Raw genomic sequence first — 18,156 nt, 5'->3', positions numbered from 1 at the left:
ATCCCACAGCCAGCAGGGAGGCTCTCGTGTCGCACAGCGTCAATGGTTCACAGCTTTGGGTCCCAGGGATGAGAGAGAGAGAGAGAGAAAGAGAGACAGCTTGGTACACTGGAGGGGTACACAGGAGGGGTGCACAGCTCAGCGGGTTTTACGATCTCACGCTGATGTATGGCATTTTGGGCACTGCCCGCTCCCGCAGCACTGACCCTCCCACAGCCCCCCCTCCCGCAGCACTGACCCTCCCACAGCCCCCCCTCCCGCAGCACTGACCCTCCCACAGCCCCCACTCCCGCAGCACTGACCCTCCCACAGCGCCCACTCCCGCAGCACTGACCCTCCCACAGCGCCCACTCCCGCAGCACTGACCCTCCCACAGCCCCCACTCCCTCAGCACTGACCCTCCCTCAGCACTGACCCTCCCACAGCACTGACCCTCCCACAGCCCCCACTCCCTCAGCACTGACCCTCCCACATCAGCCACTCCCTCAGCACTGACCCTCCCACAGCGCCCACTCCCTCAGCACTGACCCTCCCTCAGCGCCCACTCCCTCAGCACTGACCCTCCCTCAGCACCCACTCCCTCAGCACTGACCCTCCCACAGCCCCCACTCCCTCAGCACTGACCCTCCCACAGCGCCCACTCCCTCAGCACTGACCCTCCCTCAGCACTGACCCTCCCACAGCCCCCACTCCCTCAGCACTGACCCACCCACAGCCCCCACTCCCTCAGTGCTGACCCTCCCAGCCTCTTCCTCATCTATAACACCCTTGCAGCAGGGCGGCTGATCCACCACTTGGGGCGTCTCCTCTCACCTGACCGCCCCTCACCCTCTCGGACCTACCCCTTTGGACACTACCTCCATAAGATGCCCAGGTGTTTCTCACCGTCTGGCAGAAGCCAGGGTCCTGGAGAGAGTACCCCCCGCACTTTGCCCGGGTGCCTGTCTGTGTTGGCCGTCCGGCTGCCACAGTGGGCGCCGAGATCCTTCCCCGAGCTACTGGAGACCGGTGCCACCCGGGTGAGATTGAGACCCTTCCCGAGCATGGAGCTGAACTGCCTCTGCTCATCGAAGCTGCTCAACACCGGGGCCTCTGGAGACGACCGGGCCCCACCTCCCTCCCAATCCGTCTCCCAGCCATCCGAATCTGTTCCTGTGCTCTCCTCGGAGAGGGGCCTGTCGCTCGGAACAGCCTGGGGCCCAGCGTCTCTGGGCGGAGGCCTCACCCTGGACTCAACCTGAGCGCTCGGCCTGGACTCAACCTGAGCGCTCGGCCTGGACTCAACGACAGCCTGAGGCCTGGAGTCAACGACAGCCTGAGGCCTGGAGTCAACGACAGCCTGAGGCCTGGAGTCAACGACAGCCTGAGGCCTGGAGTCAACGACAGCCTGAGGCCTGGAGTCAACGACAGCCTGAGGCCTGGAGTCAACGACAGCCTGAGGCCTGGAGTCAACGACAGCCTGAGGCCTGGAGTCAACGACAGCCTGAGGCCTGGAGTCAACGACAGCCTGAGGCCTGGAGTCAACGACAGCCTGAGGCCTGGAGTGGCTGGGGAGGGTCTGGACCCTGGACTTAACCTGAGTATTGGGCCTGGAATCGAGGAGAGCCTGAGGCCTAGGGTCAAGGAGAGCCTGGGGCCGAGAGTAGACAGAGGAGATTTGGGCTTTTGATACACTGAAACCGCGGGGCGCGGTGCGGTCCAGGACAGCCTGGGGTTGGCAAGGATCTGGGATATCGTTGGCCCTAGGCCCGAGGCCGGAGCGCTGTCTGGAGGGAGCCCGGACCCGAGGCTCGAGACCGGTGTCAGGCCCAGTATCGTCACCCCGCTGTCTCCTGCGATGGTTCCTTCGATGTCCACGGGTACCCCCAGCCACAGGCCAGGCATCTGTCGCTCCGGAGTGGCCTCTGGACAGTCTCCGCTGTCTTGTCCTCGGGTGTTCGGGGGACACTGACTCCCGCCTGGCCTGGCCCCGCACAGAACAGAGCCCTCTTTCGCCTCTCGGGCCTGGGAGGGGGTGCGCCTGTCGGTCGAGAACCACAGCAGCTTCTCCAAAGTCTGTCTCGGCCTCCGTGTCAGGACCTGAGAGGACACAGAGATCTCACTTTACAATCAGGAGCTGGGCTCAGGGGAGTGGCTCGGTACTAACTCCCTGTCACACACCCTCAGAACTATCCCGGGAGGGTTTGATGGGGGAACAGTGTAGAGAGAGCTTTACTCTGTATCTAAACCCCTGACCCTGGGAGTGTTTGGGGGCAGAAACAGTACAGAGAGAGCTTTACTATCAGTTTGAAAGACTAGAGGGTGGTTTATTCAGGTTGGAACTGTAATTATTCCATTCCATGTACCTGTGCGGGCGTATGTCTGAGAAACCACACTGTTTGAACACACCTCAGTGAACCCACCCATACTTGGTGCAGCAGGTTAGATCCTGCTGGGGTGATCAAGTCATTGATGTCACTCCCTGGGTAAACACTGCAGCCAGATTGCTATTAAACACAGGGAGAAACAAGGAAAAACACAGGGAGAAACAAGGAACAACACAGGGAGAAACAAGGAACAACACAGGGAGAATCAAGGAAAAACACAGGGAGAATCAAGGAAAAACACAGGGAGAATCAAGGAAAAACACAGGGAGAAGCAAGGAAAAACACAGGGAGAATCAAGGAAAAACACAGGGAGAATCAAGGAAAAACACAGCATCAGGGTCTCAAGGCTATGGGGAGAGAGAGCGGGAACAGTGTGGGATTAGGTCAGGGATGGATACAGGGCGATGGGGAGAGAGAGCGGGGACAGTGTGGGATTAGGTCAGGGATCGATACAGGGCGATGGGGAGAGAGAGCGGGGACAGTGTGGGATTAGGTCAGGGATCGATACAGGGCGATGGGGAGAGAGAGCGGGGACAGTGTGGGATTAGGTCAGGGATCGATACAGGGCTATGGGGAGAGAGAGCGGGGACAGTGTGGGATTAGTTTGGGGATGGATACAGGGCGATGGGGAGAGAGAGCGGGGACAGTGTGGGATTAGGTCAGGGATCGATACAGGGCTATGGGGAGAGAGAGCGGGGACAGTGTGGGATTAGTTTGGGGATGGATACAGGACGATGGGGAGAGAGAGCAGGGACAGTGTGGGATTAGGTCAGGGATGGATAGATTAGATTAGATTAGATTAGATTAGATTACTTACAGTGTGGAAACAGGCCCTTCGGCCCAACAAGTCCACACCGCCCCGCCGAAGCGCAACCCACCCATACCCCTACATCTATATCTACCCCTTACCTAACACTACGGGCAATTTAGCATGGCCAATTCACCTGACCTGCATATCTTTGGAGTGTGGGAGGAAACCGGAGCACCCGGAGGAAACCCACGCAGACACGGGGAGAACGTGCAAACTCCACACAGTCAGTCGCCTGAGGCGGGAATTGAACCCGGGTCTCTGGCGCTGTGAGGCAGCAGTGCTAACCACTGTGCCACCGTGCCGCCCACAGGGCGATGGGGAGAGAGAGCGGGGACAGTGTGGGATTAGGTCAGGGATCGATACAGGGCTATGGGGAGAGAGAGCGGGGACAGTGTGGGATTAGGTCAGGGATCGATACAGGGATATGGGGAGAGAGAGCGGGGACAGTGTGGGATTAGGTCAGGGATCGATACAGGGCTATGGGGAGAGAGAGCGGGGACAGTGTGGGATTAGGTCAGGGATGGATACAGGGCGATGGGGAGAGAGAGCGGGGACAGTGTGGGATTAGGTCAGGGATCGATACAGGGCGATGGGGAGAGAGAGCGGGGACAATGTGGGATTAGTTTGGGGATCGATACAGGGCGATGGGGAGAGAGAGCGGGGACAGTGTGGGATTAGGTCAGGGATCGATACAGGGTGATGGGGAGAGAGAGTGGGGCAGTGGGATTAGGTCAGGGATCGATACAGGGCGATGGGGAGAGAGAGCGGGGACAGTGTGGGATTAGGTCAGGGATCGATACAGGGCTATGGGGAGAGAGAGCGGGGACAGTGTGGGATTAGTTTGGGGATAGATACAGGGCTATGGGGAGAGAGAGCGGGGACAGTGTGGAATTAGGTCAGGGATCGATACAGGGCTATGGGGAGAGAGAGCGGGGACAGTGTGGGATTAGTTTGGGGATAGATACAGGGCTATGGGGAGAGAGAGCGGGGACAGTGTGGGATTAGTTTGGGGATGGATACAGGGCGATGGGGAGAGAGAGCAGGGACAGTGTGGGATTAGGTCAGGGATCGATACAGGGCGATGGGGAGAGAGAGTGGGGCAGTGGGATTAGGTCAGGGATCGATACAGGGCGATGGGGAGAGAGAGCGGGGGGACAGTGGGATTAGTTTGGGGACGGATACAGGGCGATGGGGAGAGAGAGCGGGGACAGTGTGGGATTAGTTTGGGGATGGATACAGGGCGATGGGGAGAGAGAGTGGGGACAGTGTGGGATTAGGTCAGGGATCGATACAGGGCGATGGGGAGAGAGAGCGGGGACAGTGTGGGATTAGGTCAGGGATCGATACAGGGCTATGGGGAGAGAGAGTGGGGACAGTGTGGGATTAGGTCAGGGATGGATACAGGGCGATGGGGAGAGAGAGCGGGGACAGTGTGGGATTAGGTCAGGGATCGATACAGGGCTATGGGGAGAGAGAGTGGGGACAGTGTGGGATTAGGTCAGGGATGGATACAGGGCGATGGGGAGAGAGAGCGGGGACAGTGTGGGATTAGGTCAGGGATCGATACAGGGATATGGGGAGAGAGAGCGGGGACAGTGTGGGATTAGGTCAGGGATCGATACAGGGATATGGGGAGAGAGAGCGGGGACAGTGTGGGATTAGGTCAGGGATCGATACAGGGGACAGTGTGGGATTAGGTCAGGGATCGATACAGGGCGATGGGGAGAGAGAGCGGGGACAGTGTGGGATTAGGTCAGGGATCGATACAGGGCGATGGGGAGAGAGAGCGGGGACAGTGTGGGATTAGGTCAGGGATGGATACAGGGCTATGGGGAGAGAGAGCGGGGACAGTGTGGGATTAGTTTGGGGACGGATACAGGGCGATGGGGAGAGAGAGTGGGGACAGTGTGGGATTAGGTCAGGGATCGATACAGGGCGATGGGGAGAGAGAGCGGGGACAGTGTGGGATTAGGTCAGGGATCGATACAGGGTGATGGGGAGAGAGAGTGGGGCTGTGGGATTAGGTCAGGGATCGATACAGGGCTATGGGGAGAGAGAGCGGGGACAGTGTGGGATTAGGTCAGGGATCGATATAGGGCGATGGGGAGAGAGAGCGGGGACAGTGTGGGATTAGGTCAGGGATCGATACAGGGCGATGGGGAGAGAGAGCGGGGACAGTGTGGGATTAGGTCAGGGATCGATACAGGGCGATGGGGAGAGAGAGCGGGGACAGTGTGGGATTAGTTTGGGGATGGATACAGGGCGATGGGGAGAGAGAGCGGGGACAGTGTGGGATTAGTTTGGGGATGGATACAGGGCTATGGGGAGAGAGAGTGGGGACAGTGTGGGATTAGGTCAGGGAGCTATGGGGAGACAGCGGGTGGGGCAATGGGATTAGTTTGGGGATGTATACAGGGCTATGGGAGAGAGAGTGAGGACAGTGTGGGATTAGTTTGGGGATCAATACAGGGCTGTGGGGAGAGGGCGGGGACAGTGTGGGATTAGGTCAGGGATCGATACAGGGCGATGGGGAGAGAGAGCGGGGACAGTGTGGGATTAGGTCAGGGATGGATACAGGGCGATGGGGAGAGAGTGCAGGGACAGTGTGGGATTAGGTCAGGGATCGATACAGGGCGATGGGGAGAGAGTGCAGGGACAGTGTGGGATTAGGTCAGGGATCGATACAGGGCGATGGGGAGAGAGAGCGGGGACAGTGTGGGATTAGGTCAGGGATCAATACAGGGCGATGGGGAGAGAGAGCGGGGACAGTGTGGGATTAGGTCAGGGATCAATACAGGGCTATGGGAGAGAGAGTGAGGACAGTGTGGGATTAGTTTGGGGATCAATACAGGGCTGTGGGGAGAGGGCGGGGCAGTGGGATTAGTTTGGGATTGACACGGGGCTGTGGGGACAGTGGGATGAGTTTGGGATGGATACAGAGCTATGGGGAGAGAGGGGGGATGTGGGATTATTTTGGGATTGACACAGGACTGTCGGATTAGTTTAGGATTGACACTGAACTGTGGCGACTGCAGGATTAGTTTGGGATTGACATGGGGCTGTGGGGACAGCGGGATCAGTTTGGGATTGACAGTGGGCTGTGGGGATATCGGGATTAATTAGGGACTGAAACGGGACTGTGGGGACAGTGGGATTAGTTTGGGATTGAGAGTGGGCTGTGGGGACAGTGGGATTAGTTTGGGACTGATACGGGGCTGTGGGGACAGTGGGATTAGTTTGGGACTGATACGGGACTGTGGGGACAGTGGGATTAGTTTGGGACTGATACGGGACTGTGGGGACAGTGGGATTAGTTTGGGATTGAGAGTGGGCTGTGGGGACAGTGGGATTAGTTTGGGATTGACAGTGGGCTGTGGGGACAGTGGGATTAGTTTGAATTGACAGTGGGCTGTGGGGACAGTGGGATTAGTTTGGGATTGACAGTGGGCTGTGGGGATATCGGGATTAATTAGGGACTGAAACGGGACTGTGGGGACAGTGGGATTAGTTTGGGATTGACAGTGGGCTGTGGGGACAGTGGGATTAGTTTGAATTGACAGTGGGCTGTGGGGACAGTGGGATTAGTTTGGGACTGAAACGGGACTGTGGGGACAGTGGGATTAGTATGGGATTGACAGTGGGCTGTGGGAACAGTGGGATTAGTTTGGATTGACAGTGGGCTGTGGGAACAGTGCGATTAGTTTGGGATTGAGAGTGGGATGTGGGGACACCGGGATTAGTTTGGGATTGACACTGGGCTGTGGGGACAGCGGGATTAGTTTGGGATTGACACTGGGCTGTGGGGACAATTGGGATTAGTTTGGGATTGACACTGGGCTGTGGGGACATTGGGATTAGTTTGGGATTGACACGGGGCTGTGGGGACAGTGGGATTAGATTGGGATGGACACTGGGCTGTGGGGACAGTGGGATTAGATTGGGATTGACACTGAGCTGTGGGGACAGTGGGATTAGTTTGGGATTGAGAGTGGGCTGTGGGGACATTGGGATTAGATTGGGAATGACACAGGGTTGTGGGGACAGTGGGATTAGTTTGGTATTGACACGGGGCTGTGGGGACAGTGGGATTAGTTTGGGATTGACAGTGGGCTGTGGGGACAGTGGGATTAGTTTGGGATTGACACGGGGCTGTGGGGACAGTGGGATTAGTTTGGGATTGACACTGGGCTGTGGGGACAGTGGGATTAGTTTGGTATTGACACTGGGCTGTGGGGACAGTGGGATTAGTTTGGGATTGACAGTGGGCTGTGGGGACAGTGGGATTAGTTTGGGATTGACAGTGGGCTGTGGGGACAGTGGGATTAGTTTGGGATTGACACTGGGCTGTGGCCTGACCCCTGGTTGATCCTATGGTTTCTCGGTCACTGTGGTTGACACGTCACCCTGTGTTCGAGGGGAGGAGGAGTGAGCCCGCGGTCATAATGACACAGTCAGTGCTGCAGTCCTGGTAAAGGACCACGAGTAACCAGCTCGGAACCACTCCACTCATGATCCCACACTCGCTGGCTTCCCAACATCCCTGGGGAAGTTAGTGAGCTGTGAGCAGGAACCCTTCTGTTCCCTCCCTTGGGTCTGCCATCCCTCTCCCAAGGATACGCCTCACTCAGAAAGGCAGAATGATCCCTGGGCACACGTTCCAGGTTCACACAGACCCCTTCAGTCTAACCCGTCTGTGCTGACCCGGATATCCTAACTTAATCCAGTCCCCATTCCCCAGCACTTGGCCCATCTCCCACCAAACCCTCCCTATCCATGTCCCCTATCCATGTCATTGTCCCAGCCCCCACCACTTCCTCTGGCAGCTCGTTCCACACACGCACCACCCTCTGGGGGAAAACATTGCCCCTTAGATCTCTTTTGTATCATTCCCCCTCTTACCCTAAGCCTGTGCCCTCTAGTTCTGGACTCCCCCACCCCAGGGGGAAAAGACCTTGTCTATTTACCCTATCCATGCCCCCCTCACGATTTTATAACCCTCTATAAGGTCACCCCTCAGCCTCCGACACTCCAGGGAAAACAGCCCCAGCCTGTTCAGCCTCTCCCTGTAGCTCAAACCCTCCAACGTCCTTGTAAATCGTTTCCGAACCCTTTTTGGTTTCCCATCGATCCTTCCTGTGGAAGAGAGACTCTCGACTCTGATCTCCAGTGTCTGCAGTCCTCATTCTAACCCCGCTGCAAAGCCTCTTCCCAGGAATGCTGACCATTAAGGGGTTCTCCTCCTCTCTGGAGCAGGATCTTTGCGAGTCCCTCTCACCGCACCCCAGGGCCTGACCGCTCTCCTTCAACCCCTCTGTCCTCTCTCGTCTCTCCCCGCTCGTTCCCTGTCTTCTCCTGCCTGGCTTTTGCTCTCTCTCACTCTCTCTCTCTCTCTCTCTCTGTGTCTCGGTCTTGCCCCACCTCACTGCCTCATCCTCTCCATCCCTGCTTCTGTCCCCTTCTCCCTCTCACACTCTCCCCCCGACTCTGCCCCACTCCCTGTCAGGTGCTCTTGCCCCATCTCCCAGCTGGGATTCCCGGTCCCGGGGCAGGAAGCGGTGCCCAGATTCCGGTCGGTACCCACCGGATGCTGTCGGAATGGCCCAGCAGGAAGAAACAGGGCTCCCCGTGGCGGGAGTTAGTCACGCAGACGGAGAGCTGGGAAGGGCTTGTAGCTGAACAGTGACAGAGCCAAGCAGCAGCAGGAAGACAGGAGAGAGGAAAGAGAAGAGAAGACAGAAGGAGAAGGTAGTTAATAAAGATCAGGCACACGACTGAAGGCCCCAAAAGGAGTGAGAGGCCTGTCGCACGTTCAGCACCGTTCACAGACACAGAGGGGGTCACAACCACTGAGGGCGATTCAGGAGGAGCCACAGTTCAAAACAGAGGGTCAGCGGCTCAACGCGGACCCTCCCTCAGCGCCCACTCCCTCAGCACTGACCCTCCCACAGCCCCCACTCCCTCAGCACTGACCCTCCCACAGCCCCCACTCCCTCAGCACTGACCCTCCCACAGCCCCCACTCCCTCAGCACTGACCCTCCCACAGCCCCCACTCCCTCAGCACTGACCCTCCCACAGCCCCCACTCCCTCAGCAACGACCCTCCCACATCGGCCACACCCTCAGCACTGACCCTCCCACATCAGCCACTCCCTCAGCACTGACCCTCCCACATCAGCCACTCCCTCAGCACTGACCCTCCCACAGCCCCCACTCCCTCAGCACTGACCCTCCCACAGCCCCCACTCCCTCAGCACTGACCCTCCCACAGCCCCCACTCCCTCAGCACTGACCCTCCCACAGCCCCCAGTCCCTCAGCACTGACCCTCCCACAGCCCCCACTCCCTCAGCACTGACCCTCCCACAGCCCCCACTCCCTCAGCACTGACCCTCCCTCAGCACTGACCCTCCCTCAGCACCGACCCTCCCACAGCACCCACTCCCTCAGCACTGACCCTCCCACAGCCCCCACTCCCTGAGCACTGACCCTCCCACATCAGCCACTCCCTAAGCACTGACCCTCCCACAGCCCCCACTCCCTCAGCACTGACCCTCCCACAGCCCCCAGTCCCTCAGCACTGACCCTCCCACAGCCCCCACTCCCTCAGCACTGACCCTCCCACAGCCCCCACTCCCTCAGCACTGACCCTCCCACAGCGCCCATTCCCTCAGCACTGACCCTCCCACAGCACCCACTCCCTCAGCACTGACCCTCCCACAGCCCCCACTCCCTCAGCACTGACCCTCCCACAGCACCAACCCTCCCACAGCACCCACTCCCTCAGCACTGACCCTCCCACAGCCCCCACTCCCACAGCACTGACCCTCCCACAGCCCCCACTCCCTGAGCACTGACCCTCCCACATCAGCCACTCCCTCAGCACTGACCCTCCCTCAGCGCCCACTCCCTCAGCACTGACCCTCCCACAGCGCCCATTCCCTCAGCACTGACCCTCCCACAGCACCCACTCCCTCAGCACTGACCCTCCCACAGCGCCCATTCCCTCAGCACTGACCCTCCCACAGCCCCCACTCCCACAGCACTGACCCTCCCTCAGCACTGACCCTCCCTCAGAACTGACCCTCCCACAGCACCCACTCCCTCAGCACTGACCCTCCCACAGCACCCACTCCCTCAGCACTGACCCTCCCACATCAGCCACTCCCACAGCACTGACCCTCCCTCAGCACTGACCCTCCCACATCAGCCACTCCCTCAGCACTGACCCTCCCTCAGCCCCCACTCCCTCAGCACTGACCCTCCCACAACCCCACTCCCTCAGCGCTGACCCTCCCACAGCCCCCACTCCCTCAGCACTGACCCTCCCACAGCCCCCACTCCCACAGCACTGACCCTCCCGCAGCACCCACTCCCTCAGCACTGACCCTCCCGCAGCACCCACTCCCACAGCACTGACCCTCCCGCAGCACCCACTCCCACAGCACTGACCCTCCCGCAGCACCCACTCCCACAGCACTGACCCTCCCACAGCACCCACTCCCTCAGCACTGACCCTCCCACAGCGCCCGCTCCCTCAGCACTGACCCTCCCACATCAGCCACTCCCTCAGCACTGACCCTCCCACAGCGCCCACTCCCTCAGCATTGACCCTCCCTCAGCACTGACCCTCCCACAGCCCCCACTCCCTCAGCACTGACCCTCCCACATCAGCCACTCCCTCAGCACTGACCCTCCCACAGCCCCCACTCCCTCAGCACTGACCCTCCCACAGCGCCCACTCCCTCAGCACTGACCCTCCCACAGCACTGACCCTCCCACAGCGCCCGCTCCCTCAGCACTGACCCTCCCACAGCGCCCACCCCCTCAGCACTGACTCTCCCACAGCCCCCACTCCCTCAGCACTGACCCTCCCACAGCGCCCACTCCCTCAGCATTGACCCTCCCTCAGCACTGACCCTCCCACAGCCCCCACTCCCTCAGCACTGACCCTCCCACAGCGCCCACTCCCTCAGCACTGACCCTCCCACAGCACTGACCCTCCCACAGCGCCCGCTCCCTCAGCACTGACCCTCCCACAGCGCCCACCCCCTCAGCACTGACCCTCCCACAGCACTGACCCTCCCACAGCGCCCACTCCCTCAGCACTGACCCTCCCACAGCACTGACCCTCCCACAGCGCCCGCTCCCTCAGCACTGACCCTCCCACAGCCCCCACTCCCTCAGCACTGACCCTCCCACAGCGCCCACCCCCTCAGCACTGACTCTCCCACAGCCCCCACTCCCTCAGCACTGACCCTCCCACAGCGCCCACCCCCTCAGCACTGACTCTCCCACAGCCCCCACTCCCTCAGCACTGACCCTCCCACAGCGCCCACCCCCTCAGCACTGACCCTCCCACAGCCCCCACTCCCTCAGCACTGACCCTCCCACAGCCCCCACTCCCTCAGCACTGACCCTCCCACAGCCCCCACTCCCTCAGCACTGACCCTCCCACAGCGCCCACCCCCTCAGCACTGACCCTCCCACAGCACTGACTCTCCCACTGCCCCCACTCCCTCAGCACTGACCCTCCCACAGTGCCCACTCCCTCAGCACTGACCCTCCCTCAGCACTGACCCTCCCTCAGCACTGACCCTCCCTCAGCACTGACCCTCCCACAGCCCCCACTCCCTCAGCACTGACCCTCCCACAGCCCCCACTCCCTCAGCACTGACCCTCCCACAGCCCCCACTCCCTCAGCACTGACCCTCCCACAGCCCCCACTCCCTCAGCACTGACCCTCCCACAGCCCCCACTCCCTCAGCACTGACCCTCTGACAATGTACCCCACAGTCTGACACCCCTGATATGTTTCCGTACTCGGGCCAATACTGTACTCGCAAAAGTGCGCAACATCACTCACCAAATTCCGGAACATGGCCATTCCCAGAGCGCATCCGGAGGTGGATCCTGTCCTGACCGTGTCGGATCAGCTCCACGGCCTGGGCATGGCTCATTCCCATCGTGGGCTCACCGTTGATCTCCACCAACTGGTCACCAATCTACAGGGGACAAATACAGGCGAATCAATTCACAGGATGAAGCTCACCCCCTCACTGTATCACCCTGATATACCCCTCACCCCTCACTGTAACACCCTGATATACCCCACACCCCTCACTGTAACACCCTGATATACCCCACACCCCTCACTGTAACACCCTGATATACCCCACACCCCTCACTGTAACACCCTGATATACCCCACACCCCTCACTGTATCACCCTGATATACCCCACACCCCTCACTGTAACACCCTGATATACCCCACACCCCTCACTGTAACACCCTGATATACCCCACACCCCTCACTGTATCACCCTGATATACCCCACACCCCTCACTGTAACACCCTGATATACCCCACACCCCTCACTGTATCACCCTGATATACCCCACACCCCTCACTGTAACACCCTGATATACCCCACACCCCTCACTGTAACACCCTGATATACCCCACACCCCTCACTGTAACACCCTGATATACCCCACACCCCTCACTGTAACACCCTGATATACCCCACACCCCTCACTGTAACACCCTGATATACCCCACACCCCTCACTGTAACACACTGATATACCCCACACCCCTCACTGTAACACACTGATATACCCCACACCCCTCACTGTAACACCCCGATATACCCCACACCCCTCACTGTAACACACTGATATACCCCACACCCCTCACTGTAACACCCTGATATACCCCACACCCCTCACTGTATCACCCTGATATACCCCACACCCCTCACTGTAACACCCTGATATACCCCACACCCCTCACTGTAACACCCTGATATACCCCACACCCCTCACTGTAACACACTGATATACCCCACACCCCTCACTGTCACACACTGATATACCCCACACCCCTCACTGTATCACCCTGATATACCCCACACCCCTCACTGTAACACCCTGATATACCCCACACCCCTCACTGTATCACCCTGATATACCCCACACCCCTCACTATAACACCCTGATATACCCCACACCCCTCACTGTATCACCCTGATATACCCCACACCCCTCACTGTAACACACTGATATACCCCACACCCCTCACTGTATCACACTGATATACCCCACACCCCTCACTATAACACCCTGATATACCCCACACCCCTCACTGTATCACCCTGATATACCCCACACCCCTCACTGTAACACACTGATATACCCCACACCCCTCACTGTATCACACTGATATACCCCACACCCCTCACTGTAACACCCTGATATACCCCACACCCCTCACTGTATCACCCTGATATACCCCACACCCCTCACTGTAACACACTGATATACCCCACACCCCTCACTGTATCACCCTGATATACCCCACACCCCTCACTGTAACACACTGATATACCCCACACCCCTCACTGTAACACCCTGATATACCCCACACCCCTCACTGTATCACCCTGATATACCCCACACCCCTCACTGTAACACCCTGATATACCCCACACCCCTCACTGTAACACCCTGATATACCCCACACCCCTCACTGTCACACCCTGATATACCCCACACCCCTCACTGTAACACCCTGATATACCTCACACCCCTCACTGTAACACACTGATATACCCCACACCCCCTCGCTGTAACACACTGATATACCGCACACCCCTCACTGTAACACCCTGATATACCCCACACCCCCTCACTGTAACACCCTGATATACCCCACACCCCTCACTGTATCACCCTGATATACCCCACACCCCCTCACTGTAACACCCTGATATACCCCACACCACTCACTGTAACACACTGATATACCCCACACCCCGCACTGTAACACCCTGATATACCCCACACCCCTCACTGTAACACCCTGATATACCCCACACCCCTCACTGTAACACACTGATATACCCCACACCCCTCACTGTAACACACTGATATACCCCACACCCCGCACTGTAACACCCTGATATACCCCACACCCCTCACTGTAACACCCTGATATACCCCACACCCCTCACTGTAACACCCTGATATACCCCACACCCCTCACTGTAACACACTGATATACCCCACACCCCTCACTGTCACACACTGATATACCCCACTCCCCTCACTGTAACACCCTGATATACCCCACACCCCTCACTGTAACACACTGATATACCCCACACCCACTCACTGTAACACACTGATATACCCCACTCCCTTCACTGTAACACACTGATATACCCCACACCCCTCACTGTAACACCCTGATATACCCCACACCCCTCACTGTAACACCCTGATATACCCCACACCCCTCACTGTAACACCCTGATATACCCCACACCCCTCACTGTAACACACTGATATACCCCACACCCCTCACTGTAACACCCTGATATACCCCACACCCCTCACTGTAACACACTGATATACCCCACACCCCTCACTGTAACACCCTGATATACCCCACACCCCTCACTGTAACACCCTGATATACCCCACACCCCTCACTGTAACACACTGATATACCCCACACCCCTCACTGTAACACACTGATATACCCCACACCCCTCACTGTAACACACTGATATACCCCACACCCCTCACTGTAACACCCCGATATACCCCACACCCACTCACTGTAACACACTGATATACCCCACTCCCCTCACTGTAACACACTGATATACCCCTCACCCCTCACTGTAACACACTGATATACCCCACACCCCTCACTGTAACACCCTGATATACCCCACACCCCTCACTGTAACACACTGATATACCCCACACCCCTCACTGTAACACCCTGATATACCCCACACCCCGCACTGTAACACACTGATATACCCCACACCCCTCACTGTAACACCCTGATATACCCCACACCCCTCACTGTAACACCCTGATATACCCCACACCCCTCACTGTAACACACTGATATACCCCACACCCACTCACTGTAACACACTGATATACCCCACACCCACTCACTGTAACACCCCGATATACCCCACACCCACTCACTGTAACACACTGATATACCCCACTCCCCTCACTGTAACACACTGATATACCCCACACCCCTCACTGTAACACACTGATATACCCCACACCCCTCACTGTAACACCCTGATATACCCCACACCCCTCACTGTAACACCCTGATATACCCCACACCCCTCACTGTAACACACAGATATATCCCACACCCCTCACTGTAACACCCTGATATACCCGACACCCCTCACAGTAACACACTGATACACCCCACACCCCTCACTGTAACACACTGATATACCCCACACCCCTCACTGTAACACCCTGATATACCCCACACCCCTCACTGTAACACCCTGATATACCCCACACCCCTCACTGTAACACACAGATATATCCCACACCCCTCACTGTAACACCCTGATATACCCGACACCCCTCACAGTAACACACTGATACACCCCACACCCCTCACTGTAACACCCTGATATACCCCACACCCCTCACTGTAACACCCTGATATACCCCACACCCCCTCACTGTAACACCCTGATATACCCCACACCCCTCACTGTAACACCCTGATATACCCCACACCCCTCACTGTAACACCCTGATATACCCCACACCCCTCACTGTAACACCCCGATATACCCCACAACCCTCACTGTAACACACTGATATACCCCACAACCCTCACTGTAACACACTGATATACCCCACACCCCTCACTGTAACACACTGATATACCCCACACTCCTCACTGTAACACACTGATATACCCCACACCCCTCACTGTCACACCCTGATATACCCCACACCCCTCACTGTAACACACTGATATACCCCACACCCCTCACTGTAACACACTGATATACCCCACACCCCTCACTGTATCACACTGATATACCCCACACCCCTCACTGTAACACACTGATATACCCCACACCCCTCACTGTAACACCCTGATATACCCCACACCCCTCACTGTAACACCCTGATATACCCCACACCCCTCACTGTAACACCCTGATATACCCCACACCCCTCACTGTAACACACTGATATACCCCACACCCCTCACTGTAACACCCTGATATACCCCACACCCCTCACTGTAACACACTGATATACCCCACACCCCTCACTGTAACACCCTGATATACCCCACACCCCTCACTGTAACACCCTGATATACCCCACACCCCTCACTGTAACACCCTGATATACCCCATACCCCTCACTGTAACACCCTGATATACCCCATACCCCTCACTGTAACACACTGATATACCCCACACCCCTCACTGTAACACACTGATATACCCCACACCCCACACTGTATCACCCTGATATACCCCACACCCCTCACTGTAACACACTGATATACCCCACACCCCTCACTGTAACACCCTGATATACCCCACACCCCTCACTGTAACACACTGATATACCCCACACCCCTCACTGTAACACCCTGATATACCCCACACCCCTCACTATAATACCCTGATATACCCGACACCCCTCACTGTCACACCCTGATATACCCCACACCCCTCACTGTAACACACTGATATACCCCACACCCCTCACTATAACACCCTGATATACCCCACACCCCTCACTGTAACACACTGATATACCCCACACCCCTCACTGTAACACCCTGATATACCCCACACCCCTCACTGTAACACCCTGATATACCCCACACCCCTCACTGTAACACCCTGATATACCCCACACCCCTCACTGTAACACCCTGATATACCGCACACCCCTCACTGTAACACACTGATATACCCCACACCCCTCACTGTAACACCCGGATATACCCCACACCCCTCACTGTAACTCCCTGATATACCCCACACCCCAAACTGTAACACCCTGACATACCCCACACCCCTCACTGTAACACCCTGATATACCCCCCACACCCCTCACTGTACCACCCTGATATACCCCACACCCCTCACTGTAACACACTGATATACACCACACCCTTCACTGTAACACACTGATATACCCCACACTCCTCACTGTAACACCCTGATATACCCCACACCCCTCACTGTAACACCCTGATATACCCCACACCCCTCACTGTAACACCCTGATATACCCCACACCCCTCACTGTAACACCCTGATATACCCCACACCCCTCACTGTATCACCCTGATATACCCCACACCCCTCACTGTAACACCCTGATATACCCCACACCCCTCACTGTAACACCCTGATATACCCCACACCCCTCACTGTAACACCCTGATATACCCCACACCCCTCACTGTAACACCCCAATATACCCCACCCCCCTCACTGTATCACCCTGATATACCCCACACCCCTCACTGTGACACCCTGATATACCCCACACCCCTCACTGTAACACACTGATATACCCCACACCCCTCACTGTAACACCCTGATATACCCCACACCCCTCACTGTAACACACTGATATACCCCACACCCCTCACTATAACACCCTGATATACCCCACACCCCTCACTGTATCACCCTGATATACCCCACACCCCTCACTGTAACACCCTGATATACCCCACACCCCTCACTATAATACCCTGATATACCCGACACCCCTCACTGTCACACCCTGATATACCCCACACCCCTCACTGTAACACACTGATATACCCCACACCCCTCACTATAACACCCTGATATACCCCACACCCCTCACTGTAACACACTGATATACCCCACACCCCTCACTGTAACACCCTGATATACCCCACACCCCTCACTGTAACACCCTGATATACCCCACACCCCTCACTGTAACACCCTGATATACCCCACACCCCTCACTGTAACACACTGATATACCCCACACCCCTCACTGTATCACCCTGATATACCCCACACCCCTCACTGTAACACCCTGATATACCCCACACCCCTCACTGTAACACCCTGATATACCCCACACCCCTCACTGTAACACCCTGATATACCCCACAC

General features: G+C 57.3%; 1 protein-coding gene across 1 annotated transcript in view; it reads right to left on the bottom strand.

Annotated features, from left to right (window-relative positions):
* Positions 1 to 710: 710 nt before the first annotated feature.
* The window catches only part of LOC140472984 (uncharacterized), a 31,838-nt gene continuing 14,392 nt past the window's right edge, over positions 711 to 18,156 (bottom strand). The window contains exons 3-4 of the mRNA XM_072567550.1: positions 12,039 to 12,177; positions 711 to 2,079 (exon numbers count right to left, since the gene is read on the bottom strand). Coding sequence (XP_072423651.1) covers positions 854 to 2,079; positions 12,039 to 12,177 — 1,365 coding nt within the window. The 3' untranslated portion in view covers positions 711 to 853. The remainder of the gene's footprint in view (positions 2,080 to 12,038; positions 12,178 to 18,156) is intronic.

The sequence above is a fragment of the Chiloscyllium punctatum genome, unplaced genomic scaffold (assembly GCF_047496795.1).
Source record: "Chiloscyllium punctatum isolate Juve2018m unplaced genomic scaffold, sChiPun1.3 scaffold_490, whole genome shotgun sequence".
Classification (NCBI taxonomy): domain Eukaryota; kingdom Metazoa; phylum Chordata; class Chondrichthyes; order Orectolobiformes; family Hemiscylliidae; genus Chiloscyllium; species Chiloscyllium punctatum.
The sequence above is the reverse complement of the archived record's forward strand: the minus strand, read 5'-3'. Positions and strand labels throughout refer to the sequence as shown.